Source organism: Coregonus lavaretus, assembly GCF_964263955.1.
Source record: "Coregonus lavaretus genome assembly, chromosome: 25".
In the NCBI taxonomy this organism is placed as follows: domain Eukaryota; kingdom Metazoa; phylum Chordata; class Actinopteri; order Salmoniformes; family Salmonidae; genus Coregonus; species Coregonus lavaretus.
The window spans coordinates 33,429,631-33,441,776 of record NC_140012.1 but is presented as its reverse complement, the minus strand read 5'-3'; the positions used below and the strand labels follow the sequence as shown (position 1 = coordinate 33,441,776).

Genomic DNA, 12,146 nt, shown 5'->3' with positions numbered 1-12,146 from the left:
TGGTTTATGGTGTTTTATACAGCGGGTGGGTCTAATCCTAAATGCTGATCGGAGGGGTTTCTTAATGATTTTTCATTGACGTTCAACAAAACAAGGTTGATGCTTGTTGACACAGACATGCTGTAATCTATACCGAACAAAAATATAAACGCAACATGTAAAGTGTTGTTCCCATGTTTCATGAGCTGAAATAAAAGATCCCAGAGATTTTCCATACGCACAAAAAGCTTATTTCTCTCAAATTGTGTGCACAAATTTGTTTACATCCCTGTTAGTGAGCATTTCTCCTTTGCCAAGACAATCCATCCACCTGACAGGTGTGGCATATCAAGAAGCTGATTAAACAGCATGATCATTACACATGTGCACCTTGTGCTGGGGACAATAAAAGGCCACTCTAAAATGTGCAGTTTTGGCACACAACACAATGCCACAGATGTCTCAAGTTTTGAGGGAGCGTGCAATTGGCATGTGACTGCAGGAATGTCCACCAGAGCTGTTGCCAGAGAATTGAATGTTAATTTCTCTACCATAAACCGCCTCCAGCATTGTTTGGCAGTACGTCCAACCGGCCTCACAACCACAGACCACATGTAACCACGCCAGCCCAGGACCTCCACATCCTGCTTCTTCACCTGTGGGATCGTCTGAGACCAGCCACCCGGATAGCTGATGAAACTGTGGGTTTGCAGAACCGAAGAATTTCTGCACAAACTGTCAGAAACTGTCTCAGGGAAGCTCATCTGCATGCTCAACGTCCTCACCAGGGTCTTGACCTGACTGCAGTTCGGCGTCGTAACCGACTTCAGTGGGCAAATGCTCACCTTCAATGGCCACTGGCACCCTGGAGAAGTGTGGTCTTTTTTTAAGGTATCTGTGACCAACAGATGCATATCTGTATTCCCAGTCATAGGTTAGGGCCTAATGAATTTATTTAAATTGACTGATTTCCTTATATGAACTGTAACTCAGTAAAATCGTTGCATGTTGCGTTTATATTTTTTTTCAGTGAATATACAATTTGGCGGCCAGGTCTCCTTCTGTATTTGTGAGATTGTATGTTGTCTAGTCTAGTTGTATTGTTTGTTTGCATCCTGCTTGACATTGTTAAAAACAAAAGTGTTCACGTTTGTTAAGGTGAAAGGTTAGGGTTAGGTCTGGCGGGGTAGGTAGCCCAGCGGCTAAGAAATTGGACCTGTAGCCGAAAGGTCGCCTTTTGGAATCCCGGGCCATGCGCTGGAAAAAAAGGGGGAAATTGATCTGACAACTGGAGAGCTGCTGGGTTCATATCCTAATAACAATCCCCTACCATTGGGATCTTGAGCAAGGCCCTTAACCCCACAACATGCTCTCCATCCAGGGGTGCTGCACTGCAGCTTGACCCTGTGCTACTCTCAACTTTGTGTCTGTGTGATGTGTGGGAGGGGTTGAGAAATGAAGACAGCAGAAGACAAATGTCTATTGTTCGCTGTAACTATGGACAATAAAGTTATATTGTAACAGGTAGGCAAAAATGTGTCAACTTTTGACTTAGTTGTTTACTGTATCTTGTTGTGTGTGTTGTGCAGTGACGTCTCCTCCACAGCTCTCCACACACTTCCCCGTCGAGGCTTGGGACATTTGAAGGTCCTGATCGCCCGTTCTACCCCCTACCTGAAGACTCTACCCCCTCTGGAAAGCCTCCTAGAGCTGGAGGTGGCAGAGGTCACTTACCCCAGCCACTGCTGTGCCTTCCACACCTGGCAACACAACAGGTAGGTACACATCCTTAAATATTTCAAAAACTAAAAGCATTGTATTTGGGACAAATCATTCACTAAACCCTAACCTCAACTACATCTTGTAATAAATCATGTGAAAATTGAGCAAGTTGGGGTGACTAAACTGCTTGGAGTAACCCTGGACTGTAAACTGTCATGGTCAAAACATGTTGATACAACAGTAGCTAAGATGGGGAAAAGTCTGTCCATAATAAAGCGCTACTCTGGCTTTTTAACAACACTACCAACAAGGCAGATCCTACAGGCTCTAGTTTTGTCGCATGGTCAGGTGCTACAAAGAGAGACCTCGGAAAATTACAACTGGCTCAGAACAGGGCAGCAAGGCTGCCCCTTAAATGTACACGGAGAGCTAGCATATGTAAATGACAATGCAAATAGTCCAGGTAGCCATGATTAGCTGTTCAGGAGTCTTATGGCTTGGGGGTAGAAGCTGTTAAGAAGCCTTTTGGACCTAGACTTGGCGCTCCGGTACCGCTTTCCGTTTGGTAGCAGAGAGAACAGTCTATGACTAGGGTGGCTGGAGTCTTTGACAATTTTTAAGGCCTTCCTCTGACACCGCTTGGTATAGAGGTCCTGGATGGCAGGAAGCTTGGCCCCAGTGATGTACTGGGCCGTACACACTACCCTCTGTAGTGCCTTGCGGCCGGAGGCCAAGCTGTTGCCATACCAGGCAGTGATGCAACCAGTTAGGATGCTCTCGATGGTGCAGCTGTATAACTTTTTGAGGATCTGAGGACCCATGCCAAATCTTTTCAGTCTCCTGAGGGGGAATAGGCTTTGTCGTACCCTCTTCACGACTGTCTTGGTGTGTTTGGACCATGATAGTTTGTTGGTGATGTGGACACCAAGGAACTCATGGCTCAAAGTGGAGGAGAGATTTACTTCATCACTACTTGTTTTTGTAAGAAGTGTTGACATTCTGAATGCACTGAGGTCTCTGTTTAAACTACTAGCACACAGCTCGGACACCCATGCATACACCACAAGACATGCCACCAAAGGTCTTTTCACAATCCCCAAGTCAAGAACAGACTATGGGAGGCGCACAGTACTCCATAGAGCCATGGTTACATGGAACTCTATTCCACATCAGGTAACTGTTGCAAGCAGTAGAATCAGATTTAAAAAACAGATAAAAATACACCTTATGGAACAGCAGGGAATGTGAAGAGACGCTCAAACAGGCACAGACACACATACACATGATAAGACACGCACTCTACACACACGTGCACATGGATGTTGTATTGTAAATATGTGATAGTGGAGTAGTGGCCTGAGGGAACACACTAAATGTATTGAGTAAAGTGTTATGAAATGTAATGTCATGTAATATTTACAATTGTATATACAGTGGGGGGGGAAGTATTTAGTCAGCCACCAATTGTGCAAGTTCTCCCACTTAAAAAGATGAGAGAGGCCTGTAATTTTCATCATAGGTACACGTCAACTATGACAGACAAAATGAGAAAAGAAAATCACATTGTAGGATTTTTAATGAATTTATTTGCAAATTATGGTGAAAAATAAGTATTTGGTCAATAACAAAAGTTTCTCAATACTTTGTTATATACCTTTTGTTGGCAATGACACAGGTCAAACGTTTTCTGTAAGTCTTCACAAGGTTTTCACACACTGTTGCTGGTATTTTGGCCCATTCCTCCATGCAGATCTCCTCTAGAGCAGTGATGTTTTGGGGCTGTCGCTGGGCAACACGGACTTTCAACTCCCTCCAAAGATTTTCTATGGGGTTGAGATCTGGAGACTGGCTAGGCCACTCCAGGACCTTGAAATGCTTCTTACGAAGCCGCTCCTTCGTTGCCCGGGCGGTGTGTTTGGGGTCATTGTCATGCTGAAAGACCCAGCCACATTTCATCTTCAATGTCCTTGCTGATGGAAGGAGGTTTTCACTCAAAATCTCACGATACATGGCCCCATTCATTCTTTCCTTTACACGGATCAGTCGTCCTGGTCCCTTTGCAGAAAAACAGCCCCAAAGCATGATGTTTCCACCCCCATGCTTCACAGTAGGTATGGTGTTCTTTGGATGCAACTCAGCATTCTTTGTCCTCCAAACACGACGAGTTGAGTTTTTACCAAAAAGTTATATTTTGGTTTCATCTGACCATATGACATTCTCCCAATCCTCTTCTGGATCATCCAAATGCACTCTAGCAAATTTCAGACGGGCCTGGACATGTACTGGCTTAAGCAGGGGGACACGTCTGGCACTGCAGGATTTGAGTCCCTGGCGGCGTAGTGTGTTACTGATGGTAGGCTTTGTTACTTTGGTCCCAGCTCTCTGCAGGTCATTCACTAGGTCCCCCCGTGTGGTTCTGGGATTTTTGCTCACCGTTCTTGTGATCATTTTGACCCCACGGGATGAGATCTTGCGTGGAGCCCCAGATGGAGGGAGATTATCAGTGGTCTTGTATGTCTTCCATTTCCTAATAATTGCTCCCACAGTTGATTTCTTCAAACCAAGCTGCTTACCTATTGCAGATTCAGTCTTCCCAGCCTGGTGCAGGTCTACAATTTTGTTTCTGGTGTCCTTTGACAGCTCTTTGGTCTTAGCCATAGTGGAGTTTGGAGTGTGACTGTTTGAGGTTGTGGACAGGTGTCTTTTATACTGATAACAAGTTCAAACAGGTGCCATTAATAGAGGTAACGAGTGGAGGACAGAGGAGCCTCTTAAAGAAGAAGTTACAGGTCTGTGAGAGCCAGAAACCTTGCTTGTTTGTAGGTGACCAAATACTTATTTTCCACCATAATTTGCAAATAAATTCATTAAAAATCCTACAATGTGATTTTCTGGATTTTCTTTTCTCAATTTGTCTGTCATAGTTGACGTGTACCTATGATGAAAATTACAGGCCTCTCTCATCTTTTTAAGTGGGAGAACTTGCACAATTGGTGGCTGACTAAATACTTTTTTCCCCCACTGTAACTGCCTTAATGTTGCTGGACCCCAGGAAGAGTAGATGCAGCAGCTAATGGGGATCCTTAATAAATACAAATACACATCACACATAGGTGCTCATCACAGGTTGACACTCAAGGGTCTACTCTAACATGTGTTTTTCTCCTTATCCATCCAAAGGGAAAAAGTTGTCCTTGCACTCTCTCCGAACCTCAGAAGGCTGTGCGATGATGATGACGAAATCAAGTAAGACAATTTTTCCACTATGTATCAGGGGAAAGTTCTGTTGTCAGGCTTGCGGAATGTTTTTCCCTTGACTTTACAGGTCTCAACCTCTCCACCTAACGTTTCTCAAATCCATGTTTTCTTCCCCTTTTCTCCAGGGACAATGTGACAGACCTGTACGACATCAACCTCCAATACCCAGACCTGCAGCTGAGCCTGTGTCCTGGACCCTTCCAGTGTACCCCAGAGCCCGATGCCTTCAACCCCTGTGAGGACCTGCTGGGGTATTCCTTCCTCCGCTCAGTCACCTGGCTCATGACTGTGTTTGCTGTGCCCGGGAACATGGCCGTGCTGGTCGTACTGATCATCAGGTAAAGGGAGAGAACATAGAGATTTATGATAAACAAGAGTGGTCAATGTCATAGACCTGTATGTCTCTAGACAAGTGTGCTGATAATGGCAGTCATCTTTGTCAGGGATAGATTCCAAACCAATTTAATTGGGATGAATGGATAGTAATCGATTTAATTATATGGGAAAGAATGCTTTAATTGCAACATATATCCAAGTAATTGCTGATTTTGTTTTTAACATTTTTGATCATTCTCCTCACTAGCCACAAGAAGCTCAGTGTCTCTCGGTTCCTGATGTGTAACCTGGCCTTCGCAGACCTCTGCATGGGGGTATACCTCCTCCTCATTGCAGCCATGGACTACCACTCACGCAATGTACGTAGCCCAGAGGCTTAGAGAGGTGTATCAGTGACTAGAAGGTCACTGGTTCAAGTCTCAAGCTGGGCGATGAAAAGTTGGGGACTGAACTGGCTTCTGTAGGGCTGCTCTTTTCAGTTTAGTACATTACTACCAACCACCTACCATTGTGCCCTTGAGCAAGGCATGACTTAACCCCTAAACTGCTCCAGGGGGGCTGCACTGCGGCTGACCCTGTGATGCTTGCTTTCCAATGTTTATATTTCTGTAATAAAGTTGTATTTGTATTGTAGGAGTACTACAACTACTCCACGGACTGGCAGATGGGCACGGGTTGTGGCGTGGCGGGGTTCCTGACGGTGTTCGCCAGCGAGCTGTCGGTCTACACACTGACCATGATAACGTTTGAGCGGTGCCACACCATCACCAACGCCATGCACAAGAACAAGAGGCTGCGGCTGAGGCATGTGATGGCCTTTATGGCTGGAGGGTGGGGCTTCTCTCTATTGGCCGCTCTGCTTCCTGTCCTCGGGGTCAGCAGCTACACTAAGGTCAGCAGAATTTGAAAATATACACTGAAAGAAAATATAAACGCAACATGTAATGTGTTGGTCCCATGTTTCATGAGCTTAAATAAAAGATCCCATACATTTCTAATATGCACAAGAAGCTTATTTCTCTCAAAATGTGTGCACAAATCTGTTTACATCCCTGTTAGTGAGCATTTCTCCTTTGCCAAGATAATCCATCCACCTGACATGTGTGGCATATCAAGAAGCTGATTAAACAGTATGATCATTACACACCTTGTGCTGGGGACAAAAAAAGGCCACTCTAAACTGTGCAGTTTTGTCATACAACACAATGCCACAGATGTCTCAAGTTTTGAGGGAGCATGCAATTGGCATGTTGACTGCAGGAATGTCCACCAGAGCTGCTGCCAGAGAATTTAATGTTCATTTCTCTACCATAAGCCACCTCCTATGTCGTTTTAGAGAATTTGGCAGTACGTCCAACCGGGCTCACAACCACAGACCATGCGTATGGCGTTGGGTGGGCAAGCGGTTTGCTGATGTCAACGTTGTTAACAGAGTGCCCCATGGTGGCGGTGGGGTTATGGTATGGGCAGGCATAAGCTACAGACAACAAACACAATTATGTTTTATCAATGGCAATTTGAATGCACAGATATACCGTGACGAGATCCTGAGGCCCATTGTCCTGCCATTACCTCATGTTTCAGCATGATAATGCATGGCCCCATGTCGCAAGGATCTGTACATAATTCTTGGAAACTGAAAATGTCCTAGTTCTTCCATGGCCTGCATACTCACCAGACCCATCACCCATTGAGCATGTTTAGGATGCTCTGGATCGACATGTACGACAGCGTGTTCCAGTTCCGCCAATATCCAGCAACTTTGCACAGCCATTGAAGAGGAGTTGGACAACATTCCACAAGCCACAATCAACAGCCTGATCAACTCTATGTGAAGGAGATGTGTCGCTCTGCATGAGGCAAATGGTGGTCACACCAGATACTACAAATGGTGGTCACACCAGATACTTTTTTTTAAGGTATCTGTGACCAACAGATGGATATTTGTATTCCCAGTCATGTGGAATCCATAGATTAGGGAGTAATGAATTTATTTCAACTGACTGATTTCCTTATATGAACTGTAACTCAGTAAAATCTTTGAAATTGTTGCAAGATGCATTTATATTTTTGTTCAGTATATTTTGTATTTCTTTTTTTTTACGTTTAGGGCCTTTATTCACAAAGGGCCGGTTTCCCGGACACAGGTTAAGCCTAGTCCTGGACTATAAAGCACTTTCAATCTCCATTGAACATGCTTTTTAGTCCAGGACAAGGCATGGATCTTATCCTACTCTGTGATGCTTTTTGAATACGGGCCCAGGTTTACAAACATTCACTTTACACACACAACAGGCATGATTTGTGTTCTATAGTGTAGTAGATGAACATTCACAGCCTTTTTATTTCTGCTGAAAATAACTTAATGACAATTGCTGATGTAAAAAGGGCTTTATACATTTATTTGATTGATTGACTTTCTTTGATATTTTATCCTCCAGGTGTCGATCTGCCTGCCCATGGACATCGAGTCCCTAGCCTCCCAGGTGTATGTTGTAGCCCTCCTCCTCCTCAACATCACCGCCTTTTTCATCGTCTGCTACTGCTACGTACGCATCTACCTGTCCATCCACAACCCCGACTTAGCAACCCGCCACCGTGACGCCAAGATCGCCAAGCGCATGGCCGTCCTAATCTTCACCGACTTCCTCTGCATGGCACCCATCTCATTCTTTGGCATCTCGGCGGCTCTCCGCATGCCCCTCATCACCGTCTCCCACTCCAAGATCCTCCTCGTCCTCTTCTACCCAATCAATTCCCTCTGTAACCCGTTCCTCTACACCATCTTTACTCGATCGTTTCGGAAGGATATGCGTTTGTTGTTGAGTCGCTGTAGTTGTTGCCATGCCAGAGCGGAGTTTTACAGGGCACAGAACCTGGAAGCACACACTATACCACCTAAGGATAGGACTACGTCCCCCAGAAACCATCACTCTTTCAGGTTCTACACCTACCACATCAATAATAATAATAATAATATGCCATTTAGCAGACGCTTTTATCCAAAGCGACTTACAGTCATGCGTGCATACATTTTTGTGTATGGGTGGTCCCGGGGATCGAACCCACTACCTTGGCGTTACAAGCGCCGTGCTCTACCAGTTGAGCTACAGAGGACCACAAGATGCAGGGATGCTTTCTCTGCAAGGGAGGCGGAGCCACATGACTAGTCTCAGCAAGTCAGAACTGAGGGTAAAACCACATATATATATATATATTACTTTTTTTTTACAGACAATCGTTTCCGTTGTCATTCAACCATTGGCTCAATCTGGAATTTTTGGACACAAAATTGAAATGTGGTTTCACCCTCAGTTCTGACTTGCTGAGACTAGTCATGTGGCTCCGCCTCCCTTGCAGAGAAAGCATCCCATCTTGATGTGGTAGGTGTAGAACCTGAAAGAGTGATGTAAGTACGCCTTTGTAAGTATTCAACTAATCTGAAAAGAAGTAGAGTGAGTTAAACTTTTGACAGTCAAAAACGGTCAATGACGTACGTCTTATACAATTTCATCCTTGTTTATGTGTCTCCTTGTTCAGGCCCTGTGATAGACTAGCATCCTGTCCAGGGTTGTACTTGTACATCAAGCTGCCTCACGCTACAGATACAGGAGATAGGCTCCAGCTCCTATGAGCTGTTCCAGCTCACACAAGCCAAGGCTCGTGCAAGGCTACTTACTAAAGGCTACATACTAAAGGCTTGCTAAAGGCTACTTACTAAAGGCTACTTACTAAAGGCTACTTACTAAAGGCGCCAGCATACTAGATTCTAGGGATGTGCATCTCTTTCAAAAATATAGAATAACTATCTTCAAAGTGACTCGGGAAGTCGATTATAAGATGAACGCTTGTTTTTAGTAATAATACTTGTTGACGTTACATTTTACCACTTTAGATTCTAGAAACAATAAAAGAAAGTTGCTAGCGAAAGCCAGGAGAGTCACTTGTCACTTTTACATAACTGGATCATTCTCATTCGTTTTTTCTTACTTCCTGTCACAAGGCATTCTGGTACTTGCAGTCAATAGCGTAATCCAATACTAACCAATACAACAGAAATATGTACATAGTTCTCTCAATCTCCATCACATGAATTATAATACAATTACTCCTGTACATATGTAAATAACTGTAAAAGAAAAATATGTTTAGATAAAGCTCAATTAATTAACTATAAACATTAACTTTGTAACCCATTAATGTTACAACATCTCTCCTTACAAGCTCGATTCAATACGCCTCTAGATGCATGGACTCCGATACGATACAGGAATGATACTTTTAGTTTGAAATGATTTGATGCACAAAAAATGGTGTTGCATAAACACATTCATTTTTCATTCTAAATTAATATCTGACATTGATGGAGCTCAGAAGCTTAGCTGGATCTGTCTGAGCTGATTTCTTTGAGCTGAGTGGCCCTGTGTGTGTGTGTGTGTGTGTGTGTGTGTGTAGCCATAGGACAGACTGAGCATCTACCACTATCAGATTAGGGGGGGGCATTTTATGTTTTTGTCCCCCCACTTTTTTTATCTGAAATCTTCATCACCCACTGATACTACATAGCCAATTCATATAACATACTGTAGCTTTGGATTTCACCCTCCAAAAGCGAATGGTTTTGACTGTTTGGAACTTTACGGAGGAGAGCTGCTCTTCTCCTGTTCAGACCAACCTGGCAATCAAAGAGACCCAATCTGCATTTAGATGTGCATGTGCAATCAGCAAGATGTGGGTTGTGTCCACTCCGGTAGCCTACACAGCTCTCAGCTTTGGTTGTCTCTCAATTAATAAAGCCTATGATTAAATATTGCGAAAGCCATTTTACAAACATCTAAATGGTGAAGGTGCCGCGCAGATGTAGTCTACAAATATTAGACCAGAGATAGGGTAGGCCTACCTCTCGTTGGCTCGAGCAGCTGCATCTCCCACACTGTGCACACAGTTGTTATCTGACTTGTAGCTCAATGTCATACGCAGTTACATACATGAAAGGCTGAAGGAGAGGACGCATCAATTCACTCAACAGATTAGAAGTATTTCCCTAATAAGGCAGAAAAAATGCTGAGTAAAAAACTTTAGTGAACCGGCGATTCGTAACGTATGATGCGTTCTTCATTTGGATCGGTTTGGGCTCCTGCGGACCGATGCACTCACATTTGCCTATCGGTGAATCGTAACATCCCTACTAGGTTTGCTCCTAGCAGAACTCGGCTAGGCAAAGTGAATGTCTGTGCTTCACGTAGCTGCTCCCTTGAAACATTTGAAAACAGCAGCAATATTACGGTTTGTCCCGTAGCAACAGCCATTATACACTTCCCCAAAATATAAGATAAATCAAGAAATCTGTAATACATTTTTACGTTTTTTGCAGAGGTCTTAGTCGTGCAATTTTACTTCTAAATAAGATGTTTGGTGTAGCATTTCTCAAGTGAAAAATTTTGCATGAAAACTAGTCTTCTCTCGTTGACAACAAACACTTCATTGAAGGATCCCATCCACTCCTACTAGGAGTAGTACTGTTGACCAATCACAGATAGAGGGGCGTAAACATTGACTACTGAACCCTGCGGAACACCGAAACGAACAAAAACGTCATAAATTGTCATAACATATGTGCAAACTGTTTTGACTGGGAAGCATGCGACAGGCTTTATGAGCCTCTGTGGCCATACCCTTAATCTCAGCTGTAACAAGGTGATTGAGCGCCTGTGCCCCTCCCTTTAAAAGAGAAGCACATGGAGTTATCTTGGCACGCAAGCCAGATCAGGGAGAGGTAGCTGCTGCCGCGCTGGTTTTTGCGTAAGTGTTTTAAAGTAGTGTTGTTGAGTGTATTGGTGAGTTGATTAAAGTAAGATGTAAAGTGCATTGTTTGTATTGTATTTTTCCTTGTCTACATTTTAAAGGGGAACACCATTTTGTAATGGCCTTTAGCCTGATTCATTGGTAGCTAGTAGCTTGTGTGGCTTCCTCAAGTGTGATGTTTGCTGTGCTGCACTATTACATGAGTGCTGTGATTTATACCTCTAATTTCAACATTTGATATGATATTCTATTTAAAAAACGTTGTGACGTTATCTGGTGTGTAACTTAACTGTTTCATTAAACAATACCTTTCATTCTTATCCCTTTTGTTTCATTGAAACTAGTAATAAACTATAGTTTTGTAATTCCAGCTTTGTACCCAGTTGAAGTCTCCATTGACTCTCCCTTATCCCAATAGTCTGTTACATACAGTATTTAACCAGAATTTACTTAATTTCAATTATTTATTTTATTGGGAGTCGTACAATACTGTACAGCAGGGTTCTTCAATTCCGGTCCTGGAGGGCCGAAACACTTCTGTTTTTTATTTCTACCTGGTAGTTAATTGCACTCACATGGTGTCCCAGGTCTGAATTAGCCCCTGATTAGAAGGAGAGGATGAAAAACAGAGGTGTTTCGGCCCTCCAGGACCGGAATTGAAGAACCCTGCTGTACAGAATGGAAATTGACTTCCCGCTATTACCTACATTTTCTGACTGTTTGAGCACACATTCAAACAAATGCATTTTTCGATCACATGAACCTGTTTGCAAAGACATGGGTTACATCCCAAATGGCAACCTATTCCATATAGGGCTCTGGTAAAAGTAGTGCACTATATAGGGTGCCATTTGGGAGACAGCCATGGTCATGTATAGCAGGGTTTCCCAACCCTCTCCTTGGGCCCCCACAGACGTTTCACATTTTTGTTTTAACCCTAAACTGGCACACCGGATTCAATTAGTCAAAGGCTTGATGATTAGTAGACTAATTAAATCCTGTGTGCCAGTTTAGGGTTAACACAAAAATGTGAAACTTCTGGGGGG

At 43.6% G+C, this 12,146-nt stretch overlaps 1 protein-coding gene across 1 annotated transcript in view; it reads left to right on the top strand.

Moving 5' to 3' along the window:
• Positions 1 to 8,844, top strand: part of LOC311100892 (lutropin-choriogonadotropic hormone receptor-like) — a gene marked incomplete at both ends in the record, with an annotated part of 30,072 nt that extends 21,228 nt beyond the window's left edge. The window contains 7 exons of the mRNA XM_084141883.1: positions 1,569 to 1,754; positions 4,882 to 4,947; positions 5,085 to 5,297; positions 5,543 to 5,654; positions 5,930 to 6,187; positions 7,737 to 8,312; positions 8,836 to 8,844. Coding sequence (XP_083998009.1) covers positions 1,569 to 1,754; positions 4,882 to 4,947; positions 5,085 to 5,297; positions 5,543 to 5,654; positions 5,930 to 6,187; positions 7,737 to 8,312; positions 8,836 to 8,844 — 1,420 coding nt within the window. The remainder of the gene's footprint in view (positions 1 to 1,568; positions 1,755 to 4,881; positions 4,948 to 5,084; positions 5,298 to 5,542; positions 5,655 to 5,929; positions 6,188 to 7,736; positions 8,313 to 8,835) is intronic.
• Between the last annotated feature and the right edge of the window lie 3,302 nt (positions 8,845 to 12,146).